General features: G+C 44.7%; 1 protein-coding gene across 1 annotated transcript in view; it reads left to right on the forward strand.

Moving 5' to 3' along the window:
- LOC146194709 (uncharacterized) overlaps nt 1-17,051 on the forward strand; it is an 87,609-nt gene extending 70,558 nt beyond the window's left edge. The window contains exons 4-6 of the mRNA XM_084596623.1: nt 8,412-8,521; nt 8,780-8,851; nt 17,005-17,051. Coding sequence (XP_084452749.1) covers nt 8,412-8,521; nt 8,780-8,851; nt 17,005-17,051 — 229 coding nt within the window. The remainder of the gene's footprint in view (nt 1-8,411; nt 8,522-8,779; nt 8,852-17,004) is intronic.
- The last annotated feature ends 1,143 nt before the right edge of the window (nt 17,052-18,194 follow it).

Raw genomic sequence — 18,194 nt, forward strand, 5'->3', positions numbered from 1 at the left:
ATTTCAGGAACGGTTTGGTTTCTACAGCAATAATGCGTGCCAACTGTATATCTACGTCCCTCCGCATGCTGAGCAATGGGACGGTATAACTAGGAGAAGACAGAAACAAAACATTGGCAAAATTATCTGGAACCAGAAATTCTGCACCCGAAGAAATTTATGTGAACTAAAATCTCAACATGCCAAAAAGAAGCCACATAAAAGTGTTAAACGCTAATTTAAAGCTATTAAACATGCAAGTGATCAGGCTCGCTATTTCTGCCGCTACGTCCCAAAATGAATTCCGAGTGGATGCAATGACTCAAGCTGGAAGAATGACGAATTTCCCACAAATTTGAATTGTCGGGGACCAATGCTGGTTGCGGCGACGTTAGCTCAATTGCCCGTGAATAAATGGGAGATAACAAAGTGTGCACGAGATGGTAGATGACATGCTAAAAGTGGTCAATGTTTGGAGGATAAATATAACCAAAGAAAACAGATGAAATTCTTACCGCTCGGTCAGCGCTGCTTTGTGTATGGCGCAAAGCTAGAAATTTTGCACAAAAAGTTATTATTAAAACGCTTTCCCAGTTTTTTGTCTCATTCGCTATTCATGCCGAACAAAAAGCAACTGGAGGATAGACTACATTAATTTCCAAACGATTCACAAGATTAAAGGACGAAAGGAAGGTGTTATTCAGAAATAGGACCTTGCAAGACGGGTTTCTGAATAACGCTGCAGCTGTCACGAAGTGTAGAATGTAGCTTTGTTTCTGAAGACTATGAACAGCTTCATATTGCTGCGGGCCATTCAAATGTTTATTTGCTAAATTTCGGCAGACGCCGGCAAGCGGCCGTATCACTGATTCTAGCATACGAATAAATTCTGTATTTGTTTCTTCATACTCGTTGTCACGAGACTCGTCTATCATTTCCTTTGTTCCGGCAGATGAGTCGAAATGTTCCTCGATGGATTCCAGCCCGCGCTTTTATTTCTAAAATGTTCCAGTTTATGCTAGTCTCCGTTCGCGGTTTTGTCTAGATGTTCCTGCGCCGCTTTTGAAATGAGCCGTGACTAGTGGAACTGGCATTGTTCATTACACGACCGCCGAGCACGATTCTTGCTATCGGCGCCACCGATTATTTCTTTCGCGCGCGCAATTAATTCTAAAAAGGAATTGATTTCAGTGCGATTTCGCCGGCCTTCTCTTTTGCTGCATACCGCCTTGTCACCACCACGTGACATCTGGTGGAGCTGTTGCCCTTTGATATCCGGTCTACCCCTTGAAGCAAAACCCGAAACTTCGTTCCTGTCACCCTAGGGGACAAGCTTGCAGGTCCCCTAGGGCTTGCCAGCCGCCGACTTCAAGGGCTCCAACCTCAACAGCCTTCTGCTGGACCCCGTTCTTCCCCAAAACAAGCCCTCGAAATTGACAATGGCCTACTTCACAGCACCGGTTATCTTCGTGCAGCCCCAAAAGCCCGCCATCTTCCAAGGACTACTTACTGAAGATGCAGAAGACTGGATGGACTGTTTCGACCGCATGTCAGGATTCAATGCCTGAAACGCGGTTTCGAAACTTAGGCAACTCTACTTCGCGCTACAATGATCTGCACAAACCTCGTCCGAAACTAATTATACTTCTTTGAAGGAGTGGGAGCCATTCAAAGCGGAGTTTTTGATCGCCTTGGCAAGTTCTGTTCTCCTCAGTTCAAGAATTCAGGTCCCAAATGAGTCTGTTCTCATTTACGCCAAGCAAATTATTTATGCGCCTCTTGCGCAGTACTAACCCAAACATGAAGTGGGAGGAGCAAGTGAAACGTTTAATGAGAGGTGTGAACGCATCACTGCTTTCAGGCCTTGCTAGGAATCCGTCGACAAAAGCGGCCGTTTTTGAAAAAGAAGCCCGTATCCGCCAATACAGTCGACCATAAGAGGCTGTCTATGGAATCACCTACAACACATCATCGGCAAACAAAGACAGCCTGCGAGATCTTATCCGCGAATTCATTCGGGAAGAGCTGCGCAGGCTGCTCCATCATTCTCGCCAACTAAACAAGCGGAACTTGCGGACGTCGTCCGTGAAAATGTGCAGCAGGCGCTTGGGAATCCTACCTTGCCGGATCAGTTCAGTCGTTCAGTCGTCTCCGACTCTTCGTGACCCTATGGACCATGTCACGCCACGCTTTCCGGTCTCTCACTATCTCCCTAACATCACATAACTTCATCGGCAGTGCCTCGAGGATGCCATCTAACCATCGCGTCCGCTGCCTACCCCTTCTCCGGCGACCATCAACCTTTCCCAACATCCAATCTTTCTCCAGTGACTCCTCTCTTCTCATCAGATGACCAAAGTAGCTGAACTTTAACTTTAGAATTTGACCCTTCAATGAGCATTCAGGGTTTATGGTTGACAATATCGACTGCTTTGATCTTCTGGCAGTCCAAGGAACTCTCAAGAGTCTTCGCCAGCACCACAATTCAAACGTGTCAATTCTTCGGCGGACAGCCTTTTTCACAGTCCACACTCTCACATCCATACATCCATACAACTGGAAAGACCATAGCACGGGTTATACGGATCTTGGTTGGCAGTCTAATGTCTCTGCTCTTTACTAGGCGGTCAAAGCTAACCATTGCTCTCTGTCCAAGAAGCAGGCGTCCCTTAATTTCATGGCTGCAGTCTCCATCCGAGGTAATCTTGGAGCCCAAGAACAGAAAATCTGTCACAGCTTCCACTTCTTGTCCATTGATGCTCCAGGACTTGATAGGGCAAGACGCCATGATCTTCGTCTTTTTAATGTTCAGTTTAAACCCCAAATTCTCACTCTTCTTGTACGCGCACCAGAAGTCTCGTGAGTTCAACTTTACTTTCTGCCATTAAAGTGGTATCAACCGCATATCTAAGGTTGTTGATGCGTTTTCCAGCAATCTTTGCTCCAGCTGAAGACTCGTCCAGACCGGCCTTCCTCATGATGCACTCTGCATATAGGTTAAATAGGCAAGGCGACAGTATGCAGCCTTGCCTCACTCCTTTCTCAATCGGCAACCAGTCAGTAATACCACGCCCAGTTTTGACTGTGACCTCTTGCCCTTCATACAGGTTCCTGAGGAGACAGATGAGGTGAATTAGAACTCCCATCTCTTGGAGAGCCTGCCGCAATCTGCTGTGATCTAAGCAGTCAAACGCTTTCGCATAGTCAATAAAGCAGAGGTAGATGGGTTTCTGGAACTCTCTTGCTTTTTCCATGATCCAGCGAAGGTTGGCAATTTGGTCTCTAGTTCCTCTGCCCTTGCGAAACCCAGCTTGCATGTCCGGAAGCTCCCGATACACATACTGCTGCAGCCTACCTTGGAGGAGTTTCAACATCACCTTGCTAGCATGCGAACTAGTCGCGATCGTGTGGTAGTTGGAACAATCTTTGGCACTGCCTTTCTTTAGAATACGGATGTAAACGGACCTTCTCCAATCCTGTGGCCACTGCAGGGTTGTCCAAATCTTCTGACATAATGTATGCAGAATGTTAACAGCGTCATGGTTCAGGTTTTGAAGCAACTCAGCTGGAATGCCATCAATTCCGCTAGCTTTGCTCTTAGCAAGGCTGGCTAAGGCCCATTCAACTTCACTCGTCAGGATGCCCGGCTCAAGATCAGTAATCCCAACCGTCTTATGTTGGGTTTGCACATTCGGGTCCTTATTGTAGAGTTATTCTGTGTAGTCCTGCCACCTCTTTTTTATCTCTGAGGCTTCAGCGAGGTCCTTGCCTTGTTTGTCCTTTATCACGCTCAGCTTAGCACAGAAGCTTCCTTTGATATCTTTGATTTTCTTATACAGAGCTCTTGTGTTCCTTAATTGGCTATTGTCCTCAGCTGCTTGCCACTGTATGTTCAGGAAGGCATTCTTATCTCTCCTTGCTATTTTCTGAAAATCCGGATTAAGAACCTTGTATCTTTCTCTTTCCCCCATAACTTTTGCCACCCGCCTTTCCTCAGCTATTTGCAAAGCCTCTTCAGATAACCAGTTTGCTTTCTTGCATTTCTTTTGCTTTGGAACTACCTTAGTGGCAACTTCGTGTATTGTATCTCGAACATCAGTCCACATCTCTTCGGGCTCTCTGTCTTCTAGATCTAATTCTTGAAATCGATTCCTCACTTCCATAGCATATTCTAATGGAATTTGATCCAGATCATACCTGAAAGGCCTTCTAGTTTTCTGCGTTTTCCTCAATCGGAGCTTAATTTTGGCAACACGAAGCTGATGATCGGTGCCACAATCGGCCCCAGGTCTTGTTTTTACTGCTTGTATAGCGCTTCTCCATCTCTGCTGGCAAAGAATATAATCGATCTGATTCCTGTACAGACCGTCCGGTGAAGTCCATGTGTACAGGCGCCTCTTGTGCTGTTGAAAATGAGCATTCACTATGGTCAGGTTGTTTTCTTGACAAAATTCTACTAGCCTCTGCCCAGCTTCATTTGGCTCGCCAAGACTGAACTTGCCTATAATTCCGGATATTTCTTCACTCCCGGCCTTAGCATTCCAGTCTCCTATGAGAAAAATGACGTCTGATGGTGGGGTGCGGTCTAAATGACATACTATACAGCAACCCTACGAAATCAACTACGATGCTTCCACACGCCTTCCTGTACCCCGACGCGACTCACCAACCACGCTCGACGCGAACAAACTGCACCTGAACGTCGCCACTTGGCCCCCGCCCGCCATACCTACGAACAACGTTCAAGCCCCAGAAAGTGCGACGCCTGCAGTGCTGCGAACAACCACCCGCTATGCTTCCACAACGGTAAGGACGGCCCCATATTACGCCACTGCCTATACAAACGCATTGGCCTGCGCGGCTTCGCAAGGCAGACTACATGTCTTCAAAACACCCATGCCCCGCATAGTCGCCGCAGCACTCGCGATTTGCGTCACCGGGCCGCAGTTATGTCCACGGAAGGTCGCCTATCCCCCGTAGGGAAAATTAAAGCAGCAACCTTTGGAGGTGGCTCAACGATGAATTAACAAAGATCGTCCGCCGCCGCCGACGAGTAACGACGACGCCGCTCTTAAGCCTACTTTTTTATGAAAATGCCCTCGACTTCAAAGTGACACCACCGCTACGTACGAAGACAAAACGTCTAGAGTGCAAGCCGATACCACCGCCCAGAGAGGCAACAACGGTGTGCCTCGTCCATGACCTCAATAAACGACGGAACCGAGATCGGGTACCAAGGCCCACGTACAATTCGAGGACACGAACAAACGACCTTGAAATTGCTGTCGACCGTCGCACGTTCACCGCCCTAGTCGACACCGGAACTGACTATTCAGTCATCACTGAACGTTTTGATTCGAGCTCAGGAAAGTAACGACCGCTTGGAATGCCCCGTTCTTTCGCACCACTGGTGGTCACCTCATAACTCTGTCGGGACGATGCACCGCAAGAGTAACAGTGTATGAACGCACTTACGACGTTCCGCAGTGGTGCTGCCGCGACTTGAGTTTGGGCATCGAATTTCTAAACGAACATAGGGCGATCATCAACCTCTGATCGAAGCTCATAAAGCTCTCGACGGACAAAGCCACACCTGCTGCAACGACGGCGACGCAAACACGTTGCTCTAAACCTCCTTGACAGAGAATTGACCATGCCACCCCAATCAAGAGACGTAGTCGTCATTGTTAGCGCAGAAATTGAAACCGCCAAAGGCATCGCGAAGGAAACACCCAGGTTTTTCTAGATAGAAAAATTAGCATTGCAAGAATCATCATTCATATCCGTCATGGACAAGCTCAGATACTGGTCATGAACATCGCCGAAGAATACTGTCACCCGAACAAGGTCACGACGACCGCTTTTTTCGACCAAGTAGAGGAAATCCGAGATGCATTTGCCGTCCCCGACCAACCCCTGGAAGACGCACCAGACTAATTTCTTCAGCCTACATTTGACGTCAACCCAGAATTAAGTTATCGCAGAAAAGACCAGATTTGCAGTCTTCTCCGGAGCTACAGTGAGTGCTTCTCGTCATTATCGAACGTGATACAGACACCACTTGCCAAGCACCGTATTACAATGAGTGAACACGCCCGGTCTCTGTGACAAAGCCCCTACCGCGTACCGCCGCGAGAATGCCAAGCCCTCCGAAGCAGGTCAATTAATTGCTTCGTGAGGACGTCATCCAGCCATCAAAGTGCCCCTGGGCGGCACCAGTCTTTCTGGTTAAGAGAGATGGGAGACGTCTTTGTGCGTCGATTACTGCCACCTAATCACATACCGAATAAGGGTGGGTACCCACTCCCGCGCATCTACGACACAATAGACCGACTCTGCAATGCAAGGTACTTCTCATCGATGGACCTAAAGAGCGGCTGATGGCAAATTGAGGTCGACGAAAGAGATCGCGACAAGACCGACTTCATTACACCGGACGGCCTTTTCGAGTTCAAGGTGATGTCATTTGGCCTCTTTTCCGCGCCAGCGATATTTCAACGAGTAATGGACACTCTGCTGGCGAGCTTGAAGTAGCATATTTTTTCTGATATACTTGGATGATGTCATCGGCTTCTCTTCGAGCTTTGAAGAACACACTGGCAACGCCGGCGAACATTGCTCCCAAGCCCTTGACATTTCACTTCTTGCCCCCTTCAAGGTGGCCGCTATGGGCTTCACCCCAGCTACAGTGTTCTTGACTTCCACTACAGCAGTTTTTTCTAACCTCCTGCGAGGGGTCAGAGTCCCGCAGCGAAGAGAGATGCAGCCAATGGTTTTTTATATTACACTTTTATGCCAATAAGAGACACAAAATGGCAGAAAGGAGTGAAATTGTTCTACTGCCCTACGTCCAACTCACTTTTTTTTAGAGTGTGACCGAGTCCCAGCGCGTTTATTTGCTGATACGTTAGTACTGCATCAGCCAATCCGCGACATCCTCATAGGCCAGCCGAGATGTTCAGGGCTTACGTTCGTGGAGCAAAGAACTGACCTTTATTTTATGCTCGCGGCTTGGGTTGGAAGCGCTTCCAGTTTAACGCAAAGTATGACCTTCTCGTCGTGGCTTGCCATGGCTGTTAGGTGAGGCGGGAGCCCGGCCAAGCGTCTGCTTCATCGATGTTCGGCACCGTCCAGTACTATCCCGCACCTCCACCAAGTTATTACGGGGATGCGTTATTGTTTACAAAACAGGAGGACATGCATATTGATGGTTGATGTTTCCACATTCCATCATTATTTTGTTTGTAGGAGCATGCACTCGCACCTGCCATCGGTTGAATAGCTGCCCATTCATCTACCTATACCGGTCGATCATCTTAGGCTCTACGCCATCTGGTTCTGGACTACGAGGGAGGAGCGGCAACAAGGAGATACATACGGAGGGTGGACTAAAGATCGCAGGCCACAAAACCCTGCTACAAGGCGTCACATTTCAATGGAAGTAAGGTTCTCGAAGTTGGCGCCTTTTGCGTAGACGAAGCTTTGCAGTTGAGAAATAAAACGTACTTCTTCTAGTCATCCGCCTACGTGCCGAATTTCGAAACAGTTGCAAAAAATTTGGTGGGTGTTGGAACCTCTATTTAAAGCTGATGGCACTGAATCATGTGGGTTGCTTGTACTGTGACTGCTCAAATCAACAAAAATACAAATGGACGCGATAACAAGAGTGCCTCGCCTCATACCGCAGCTTTAGCATGTTTCAAGATTACTACATTTCACAGATACGAGGCTAGCAACAGCTCCCATTATAAAAGCTTGCCTACGTGCAACTTCCACATCGGACCTTATCACTAGTTGTCTTGCAGAAATGCACGAAACTACGTATTGTAAATGTGAATAGTATAAGCCTTGGCCCTCAAGCTGCCGCGGAAAAAGCCTATCGTTAACCAAAATTCAAGTTGTAAATGTGAATGGAAAACGCAATGCGCAATGTACATTGCAAATTCTGAAAGTACCAATAAAATACTAGGTGTAAGTATTCAATAGCCCTCGCTAGTTTGACACGTAGGCGGTGCAGATAATATAAATCAGATGCCATCCCTGCTGCCGTCATGCTTCCTTTATCAAAGCTCATTACGTGCTTTGCCCACGAAATACAGGGCATATTGTGACCTAGCTCCGATAGTATGTAGATAATACAAGAAAAAGAAACATCTGTCTGCTCTATAGATATAGCCTTGTGTTGTATGTTACACATTTTGTTCGTCATTTTATTTTGCTTGCAATAGTTGCCCAGAGAATACATTTGTTATTGAAAGCTGTTACAGAACCTAACGCATAATGCCCATTATTTATTCAACCCTTCGGGTGACGTTGTCACAACCTTGCACACACTTTTGGTAATTGGGCATCAGCATGTATAGAGAAACATTTCAATCTTCACATAAGAAGAACATTGATTTTCATTGCCGTGTAACGCCTATCTGACGCAGGTGCCTGTCTAGTCAAGAATTTAAAGGGCTCTGCAAGCGGAAAGCGATACAACCTGAAAAGACTGGCCAGTTCCCACACTGCTGCGACCTGTACACTTGCAGAGACCAAGGTAAAAACGATTTCAGGCTGATAGAGACCGATAATGCTGATTTTTAGCAATTTGAATCGCTAAACACATTTTTGCTGTGTTTTGCGGGTAAACATTGTTTACTGCCTTAATAATTTGGTAGCTATAAATGCTCAACTTTTCTAACTACGGCGGAGTCAGGCGTTAAGTTCGTCAGGATGCATTTTAGAAGTGAATTATTAGAGAGATATAATAGAGATATTTCAGTTATGTGAGTATTGTTTTTCAATCTTCCAACAGGTATTTCGCCCGATGCAGCTGCTTTTCCGATGGAGCGGATCCTGCCAGACGAAGTCACTCCCTCAATTATAAGTAAGGCAACGTTTTTACAGAATCCAGAATAACTTGTGAGTCTACTTCGGCGTGAATATTTTTCACTAATGATGGTCGAATAGATGTAAAGCAATTAATAAATGACTGTGCGCTGATTTCGTCGACCATCCCAAAAATGCCTTTTCAATCGATCTAAGTGAACTTCTTCATTAATTATTTATTTATTCATTATTACCCTGAGGCTTGAAACATTAGAGAGCGAAGTATAGATACAAAGAGAGGTGAAATATGAAATAAGCAATAGAAAAAAGCGGGTAATCCCGATAACAGAAGGATAAATAATGTAGAAATGTATAGATAAATTTGGACAGAATATGGTACATTAGGGTGATTAACATGCATTATACAATTATCTTTGCATATCTGAATTTAATGATTACACATTTAAAATCAGGGAGGTAAATAACTGACACACAGTCAGCAACCTATTTTTTACAATACTAAAATATCAGGATACTGCATGTTGCACACCGCAGACGGAAATAGTGGAAGTTTATTAATCACTGCAGGGCAAGAAAGAAGGTGATTCCAGTATTTCGAGGGGCGCGGGATAGCACAGTCCAAGAATGCTTTGATACTAGATGCGATTGTGCCAACTTCAGAAGATGAAGTAAGCTTGAAGACCGATATGAAGTTGAAATAAGCAGTTATTTATGAAGACTTTTCTGGTAAAAAAATGTATGTAGCACAGTCGGGATGCAAGTGGTGAGAAGTTCAGCGTATACCTCACTGTAGATAGGATACATTTCATTGTCCAATTGTTGATAGAAAGTATGAATCAAAAGATGTTGTTTTGAATAAGTTTGATAAAATTATTAAATTCAATAGTGCCTGGGTATAAACGGGCGATTAATACACTCTTTGTGGATAGAGAGTAAAAGAGTAGTTTAGTGCTTGAAGTGGATGAGTGGTAAACTCGACTTGAATCTTTCACCATAGGTTACAAGTGATATAAACGCCAAGGCACATGCAAGCCGTGGCAGATTCGAGAGCGATATTGTTAATGTGGTACAGGGTTAAGTCGCTTGTGGCTTGAGATATGAGCAAAAATTTATATTTGATAACGTTAGGCGTTATTCGATATGTTGCGCACCAAGAACAGAGGGGGTCAATATCAGTTTGAAAGGCAGGTACGTCAGCGTCGGCTGTTATTTCACGAAATATTGAGCAGTCTTCAGCAAATAAACGAATAGATAAGATAAAGCAATCAAAGAGGTCGTTAATGAATACAAAAAGTCTAAAGGGCCAAGGAGAGTGTCCTGTAGAACGCCAGAAAGGAACGGTTTCAAAGAAAGTTGCATGCTATTAGATGTTGCGAACTCCTGACGAGTTGTAGGAAACGTTTCATGTCGTTTTAGTACGTCTGTGCCAAACATTCGAGTAGAATTGGTAACAAAAGGCGCTAACAATGTAGAGTAGCCCCTGAAAAAAACCAAAAAGATGCAATTCGTGATTGAGCGTCCGTCAGAATGGCAACTTATGAACGAAGAAAAGAAAATATGTTTTGCATGATTCTCGAAAGGCCGCTTCCCACTAAAACGGCTGCCAATATACCTTATATCGGCAGCCGTTATATCGGCAGCTGTATCAATATACCTTGCATACCTTGATCTGTTTCGCTGGGTCGGGTCTGAGCAGCAGTCTCCCAATGGTCACAGTCACATATGGGGCTCCCAGGTAGGGACCGTGGGCATTTACAGAGCATGTCCTAAATCGGCTTTAGTGTCACAGGTTTTGTATGGGTCTTGATAGAGTCCTTTTGAATGTAGCCTAAATATATGGGATTTCAATTGGTGTTACCTTGAAGTTTACTCTAGCTTTGACCGGTGTTTGGAGACAGTTTTTGTGTAGGAGGCATCAGTGTCTGGTAATCCAGTAATGGTGTAGGAGATCGCTTTATGGAGACAACCTGTCCTTGGCGAAGTATCCCCGGGTAGTTGCACAACTAAGTCGGCGGGATATTTAGTAGTTTGATTATGAGCCACCTCAGCACCATTAAAGGAGGCATACGCAGGCGTCCAGACATTGATACTTACAGATTAGGTGCTGCTTGGGGAGAGATTCTTTCTAAAGTGAAATGAGCACGGATGAATAAACAATCTGATGACCGAGGGACGGCGCTCCTGCACCCGATACTGCATAATGTGTATGCTGTGGCGTGTGTACGCATGTATGAGTGCTCGTTTGGCTTTTGTTGTTGCAGGTACCAGACGATTAGTTTCTGTTTCCTTATCGTTCATGTACTGTTGCACCCGATTATATGTCTGTGAACCATCACCTGTGTTCCATTCGTTTACTTATCCAATTGAAACGCCTGTAACTGCGTGCACGATTGGGATTGTTCTTCGTGCTTATTGCCATGTGTTAAGATCTATTTAAATAGGAACAAGTGATATGTTGCAACCCGCATGAAGCTTCACACTAGACTTTGACACGAAAATTCACAATGGTTGCACTCAGCGAGCCAATGAAAGAAGTACATGGTAGCAGGAGATTGACACAACAGGATTATGGTGTAATTTGTGCACAAACTGACTTCCTCAAAAAGATGCGGCATCCAACATTCGGCATAAGTACGACAATAATGTGGTTATTTACCGTCGAATTAAATGGACGAGACCATTCTTTCAAGAGCTGATCTCACCCCCCAATAATGTTTTCTGAACAGTAAATAAAACATTTATGACGTAGACTGCCGGCTGGTGGCTACACCACAGGACGCCTAAATCTACCTTCAAACCAAGAGCATTCTTGTGTGTCATCGATGTACGAAGTTGTGGTCGTTTTAGAAGTGAACCTTGGTAAACTCGTCTAATAAAAAGTGTAGTTTAAGGCGACAGCCTTTCTAGGCTCATGGAAATAAATCTAGCGCGCGAGAGTTGTACGCGGAATTTGTGCCTGATCTGTACGCTGATGTGTCACATGTCAATCATGCTAATGGCATTAAGAGATCAATAAAACTCCTTCCTTCATTGGGAATTGAACCTTCATCCCCAGTATCCCGAGCCGAGTGCTTTAACCAACTGCGGCACGCCCGGGATCGTGAATACCGCATCATAATTCCCTTCTACAGTGAGTACGATAGTAGCGATGACAGTGATGTTGAAATAAGTGATAATTACAAACAGGACAGTAGCAATGATAACGATGGTGCATATATTTGAAAATGATACTGAGAGCAAACGGGGTGCATCGCGTGCAGCAGCAACACTCAGGATTTCGCAATTCTGCAGTGTACATTCCACAGTCCTCTCGAACTACTTTTTAATGTAAACCACATACAAAACTAAGTACTCTCACAGTTTGTTCATGTATGAGCTCATCACGCTTTGCGCTGGCGTACTGTGTTTATTGTTGGATCTGGGTGGGGCTTTGAGCCAGAGATGCGGGGATGTGTTAGAGGACCCTTGTAGACCTGCGCCGTCATCTGGTTTTATTCGGCTCTCTCCATGCGCGGTATGCATGCTTTTTGGTTAGCATCTCAGCTTCTGAGTCTTTTGTGATTGGTTCCTTTGTATCCAGCGGTGTGTTTTACGAAAGAATGGCACAGAAGTCTTTACAAATGCTTTAAAAAGCTTGGAAACGTGGACGTTAGACACACGACTAAACAACCGATCCCGGGAAACGCGAACTGAGTGTCTGGTCGGTTCAAGAACGCCAAGTTGCTATGCTGGGACGTATAACCCGGCATCTGCTTTAGGCGGTTGGTTAGGGCGACCGCGGGTTGCAAGATATTTCTTGGAGTCATAAGTACGCTGTTGCAAGTAGCTGTAAAATGTATGTGTGTGCTGTCCTAGAAGAATCTCCAAATGCTGCTTTCACCATCACCAACCGAACAGCGCCACCATGCCGGTATTATGTCTGATGCTCATTTCTGCAGCTGTCGGTGTTCTGTTTCGTCTCGCGGCCAGCACCGCTAACACTCGTCGCTGAAAACGACTCCACACGCTTCCATTCAGTTAGTCGATCTGACATTAAACTGAGGATTGAGCTATCACCGCAGCCTTAGAACACATTTTTTAGCCTCCTTTTTACGGTACGCTGCATCCCCTTATGCATCAAGCTTCATTCGTGACCAGGCCAGTCAACATGAATGATGACGCACTCACATGCAAGTGGAAGCCAAATTTCGAACTTTTGGTTGCTTCACACAAAGTGTTCATTTTCCGTTCTGATATGCTTAGGGCCCCACAACGTTGCACCAGATTTGTGATAAATATATACTCATTAGCATCAACGTAATGGCACTCATACGGCTACAAGGAACGATGTCAGGGTTCTTAAGTTTCTGATGAAGCTTCGTAGCCTCTCTCTGAAGCCATATGAGTGCATTGATGGAATGCTTCCCGCAATCGCTCTCCTATCGCATTTTCCGTGTACGTCAAAAGCTGGGTAGCTTTGAACTTCCATAGGCCGAGACTAAAACGCTACACACTTGGGGAACAACGCCATGTCAGAGGTGATAAGTTTTCAGGCTGTTCAGGGACATTGATTCTGCAAAAAGAACTAATAAAAAGCGAAGCCTGCGATCCAGGCCTTGATATGTAGCTTTCTATTACCGTACATCGTTCGCTGGCAAATGTCATTCAACGCATACTGATTCGTGCGCTAAGCCGCCAAGCCTGGCCCTAACAATTATTTTACCGCGCAGTCTCTAAATCTCTTTATTGAACTTTGCATTTCTCCCGTTAAACAACCGCATTAACCTTTTACTATAAATCTCTCATAACTTCTTCCTGCGCCGCATAGGTGTCACTAGCGAATTGAGATATATATTTTGTCTTTCCTTTCCTATAAAAGTATTGCCCCATCGCGGTGGCGAAAATTCCCGATCACTGCACCAGAGTACCCGGATTCGATCCCGCCCGCCGGGGGCTCCATTTCGGTAGAGAAAGAAAAGAAGACGCGTCCTTGTTCTGTGCTATGTCAGTGCACGTTAAAGCTGCCCAGGTGGCCGAAATTACTTCAGAACCCTTTACTGGGGCACCCCCTTCCCTCTTTTTCCGGTTTCACTCCATCCTTCTTCCCTTCCCTTAAGGCCAGATAATATCTCCAAAGAACGAGTGTGACATATACAGAACATTTTTATTTTCCTGTGAACAAATTATTATATTATTTCTCCTAAGCATAATCATCATCATCATCATCATCAGCAGCAGCAGCAGCAGCAGCGGCGGCGGCGGCGGCGGCGGCGGCGGCAGCGGCGGCGGCGGCGGCGGCGGCGGCAGCACAGCAGCACAGCAGCAGCAGCAGCAGCAGCGGCGGCAGCAGGACTATACCCACTGCGAGGCGAAGGCCTCTCCCATACTCGTCCAAGTAACCCGGTCCTCTGCTAGTTGCATCCACTTTACCCCTGCGAACTACTTCACCTCATCCACACACCTAATTTTCTGCAACTCCCGTCTATGCTTTCCTTCCCTTTGAATACAATTTGTTACCTTACGCGACCATCGGTTGTCCTCTGTACAGGGAATATTGAGAATTACCTAAAGAATGCGAGCAGCCTTATATCAAATCAGATATATGCGCTAAGAGAGAAGGCGGGCAACTTCATATTCATCACGAATATGAACAGGATAATTAACTTAGCTGAGGAGTTCTGTGCTGATTTATATAGTAGCTGAGGTTATAGCCGAAATAACGATATAGGCAGTATTAAAAGGAGTCAGACGTACCACCAGTAACGAAGGATGAGGTTAAAAAAGCTTTAGAAACAATGAAAAGGAGGAAAACAGCTAGAGAGGGTTAGGTAACTACAGATTTGTTGAAAGACGGGGGGATATATTACTAAAAAAATTGGCCACCCTTTATATGCATTGCCTGGTCATTGACTGCACAGAAGCCATAGAGAACGCTAACGTTATGTGAATTCATAAAAAGGGAGACGCTAAGGACTGGCAAAATTGCTGGCCAAAGAGCCTATTATCAGGTACATAGATGTTTACTACGTAATCGGTAACTGAATCTGGACAATCTTGCAGAATAATCAAGCAATAAATCATGCAGGGTTTCAGAGAAGGTAGTCTACTAACAATCATATCAATACCATCAACCAAGTAATAAAAATTACAGATAATATAGCCAGCACTTATCATAGCATTCTTTGATTACGAAAAATCATTTGACTCAGTAGAAACTTCGGCAGTCATACAGGCATTCCGAAACTAGGGTTTATACGAGCCTTATGCGCAGTATATGTGTAAAGTACTAGAAGATATATATATTGTCTACACAGCAGCCATAGTTCTGCATAAAGAAAGTAACAAAATGCCAGTAAAGAAAGGTGTTAGGCAAGGAGAAACGGTCTCCCTAGTACTATTCGTAGCTTGCTCAAAGGAAGTATTGAGACACTTGGAATAGGAGCGGTTAGGGTTAAGGGTCGATGAAGAATACCTCAGTAATGTTTGATTCGCTGATGAGATTTCCTGTTAAATAACTTAGTGGATTAACTGTAAAGAATGATTGATGACCCAGACAGGGACAGCAGAAATGTATGCTTTAACATCAATAGTCAGAAGACTAACGTAATGTTCAACAACCTCGGGAAGGAACAGCAGTTCACTATAGGCAGCGAAGCACTGGAAGTGGTAGGCGAATATGTCTACTTTGAACAGATAGTAACCGCAGATCCTGACCATGAAAGGGGAATAACTAGTAGAATAAGACTAAGAATGGAGCGCCTTTGTCAAGCACTCGCAGGTTATGACTAGCAGCACACCAGTATCGATCAAGAGGAAAGTATACAACAGTTGCATCTTACGTGTGCTCACTTATGAGGTTGAAACGTGGAGGTTGACGAATAGGGTTCTACTTAAATTGAGGACAACCCAGAGGGGTATGGAACGAAAAATGGTAGGGGTAACATTAACAGATAGGAAGAGGGCAGAGTGGGTCAGAGAAATAACTCTAGTTAATGACATGTTAGTGGAAATAAAGAGGAAGAAGTATGCATCAGCATGTAGTGCGTAGAAAGAAACGCATAATAACAGTTGGTTTACAGGAAAGGGGATGCATCGTTTGTCACACAGTTTCTGTGTGTACCTGAACCGCTCTATCAGTGAAAGAATGGAGTTGGTAGTGAAAGTGAAACGAGAGAAAGATGTGCTGTATTGAAAGGTGTGAGTAACGACCACCATTTGGTGATATTTAGCATGCGCTGACCTCGCACACTACGCGGATGCGCCTTCATTTTGGCTCTACCTAAATGCAGCCGCCAGCGGTCGGGATTGAACCTGGCTACTCCGAAATACTAGCCGTTCGTCTTAGCCACTGCGCCACTACGGCGAGGCCTTCAAAAGCAATGTAATAATAAAATCGAGGAAGCATAAGGAAATGTTATTAGGAGCTATCGAGTCTACGCTATGCATAAGATGAATATGAGCGGCATCCTATTCACACTTCCAATGAAGCTTGCTAAATCGCGTGTAACCATGGTTACATATTAGACCTTTCGCTCGAATAAATAGTTTGCTGATCCGCCTATATAGCGTAGTGGTGAAAAGGTCCAGATACTATGCAGGAGTACCCAGGGTCGAATCCCACATCCGCCGGCTACGTTTTTATGTTGGCTGAAGGGAGAGACATCCGTGCTCATTGCTGTGTCAGTGCACACAAATACCTCAGGTGGTCGAAATTTCTGAAGACCTCCCTACGGCGCCTCTCATAGCCTTAATCGCTTTGTCACATTGATCGTCATAAAGACAAAGCAGTATGAAACCATGCGTACATCTACAAGACATTTATAAAATGATATATATGCTCTAGATTGTTGTACTTTTGTCACATGACAACATAGGCATGCTAAAACCTTAATGCAGCCGGAAGTTTTGTTATCACTTTCTACAGTCCGAATGTATAAATTAATGTAGATGAACAGAAAAGGAATTAAGGCGCCTTGCTGGAGAACAAACCTATACATCGGCACTTGCGTAAACGCATAAGTAAGCGGAATAAAAATAATTTGACTTTTTCTCTCAGCACACAGCAGTTTCAAGAATTATGATGTGGTAGGGGCGGGGGGGGGGGGGGGGGAGTACTATGGCTACCCTCTATAAATGACCCTAAGTTTCCCTGCAGGCCTGAAGGGTATGTTTGCCTAAAATGTTTTCTTCTATACGTTTCATCTTTTGCAGTCCATGTTGGAAACACTTATCCAGACACAGAGACAGGTGAGCTGTAACTTGGTTCTTACCTCGAATACGCATTTTAAGTACTGTACTCTAGGCAGACGTCTTAGATATCATAATTCTGGGTTTATCAATTGTTTTTTAAATAACGAAAATAATGCATTACTCAATCCTAACAGGCCGTGTCGCTAGTGGAAACCATTGCTAACAAAGGCATATCCCCAGAGAAGAAATAGGAAGAAATCTAAAGGCATGAGCAAATTTTCATGCCAGCTTTGAATGCCTTGTCTGAACTTGTAGGCCATAAAACATACTGCATAATAACCGCGGAAGAACATTTATAAAGCAAAAAAGCGTAATTGAGCTATGAGCCTCAGAACATATTTGTTGAATGGAACGGAATAACTCGTGACTAGGAAAATGAAGACGCCATCTGAAAAACAAAGTCGGTTAAAATAACTTTGACTAGATTTCACGTGAAGTTTCTTATTATAATCCACTATTATGAAATGAATTCCGAGAGATTTCTTCAAATGTCTTGCTTTGGTGGGCGGAGGGGACAGCCACTTTTTTAATGCAACTGAATGGGTTAAAGTCTAAGGATTTCATTAAGGCCACTATTGCCTGATCTTCATTGTGTGGCTTAGCAGGAACACATGGCAGCACAACTGCTTTCACTCGAAGCATACTCATGCAGCCTCTTGATGGTATTATCAGTGGGCAAACGAGAGAATAATACTACACAGGCGTCACATTCATAATTATGCTGCTTGCTGTAGCAGAGGGAGAATGAAGATTCATTGATTTTATCCCTTTCATGGCATGGGAAAGTTTGAAAAAAGGATACAAATGTCCATATGTCTGTGTAAATTGCAAGGAAGGCTTACTCATCGGCATCATGGTGGTTGTAGTGCTTTTCTTGAATGCAAAAATTCGAAGCCAGCAGCGTACTTTCAGTGATTGCCTACAGCAACGTGGGCAGCATGTCAAAGATAGAGAAGAAATTTTACATGACATGCAGCCAACCAGAGTAATTCCTGTGATTAGTTGTGAACGATTTCACAGCGACTTGGCAAATAAAGTGCGACCAAGGTATTTGGAGTAGAGGTAGACAGAGCCGTCATGAAAAATCTTCTCACGTCTAAATTAGGTAGCAACAATTTTAAGCCTATCTTGTGGAGCGGAATGGTAAAATT

The sequence above is a fragment of the Amblyomma maculatum genome, chromosome 3 (genome assembly GCF_055883805.1).
Source record: "Amblyomma maculatum isolate TAMU_Amacu chromosome 3, ASM5588380v1, whole genome shotgun sequence".
In the NCBI taxonomy this organism is placed as follows: domain Eukaryota; kingdom Metazoa; phylum Arthropoda; class Arachnida; order Ixodida; family Ixodidae; genus Amblyomma; species Amblyomma maculatum.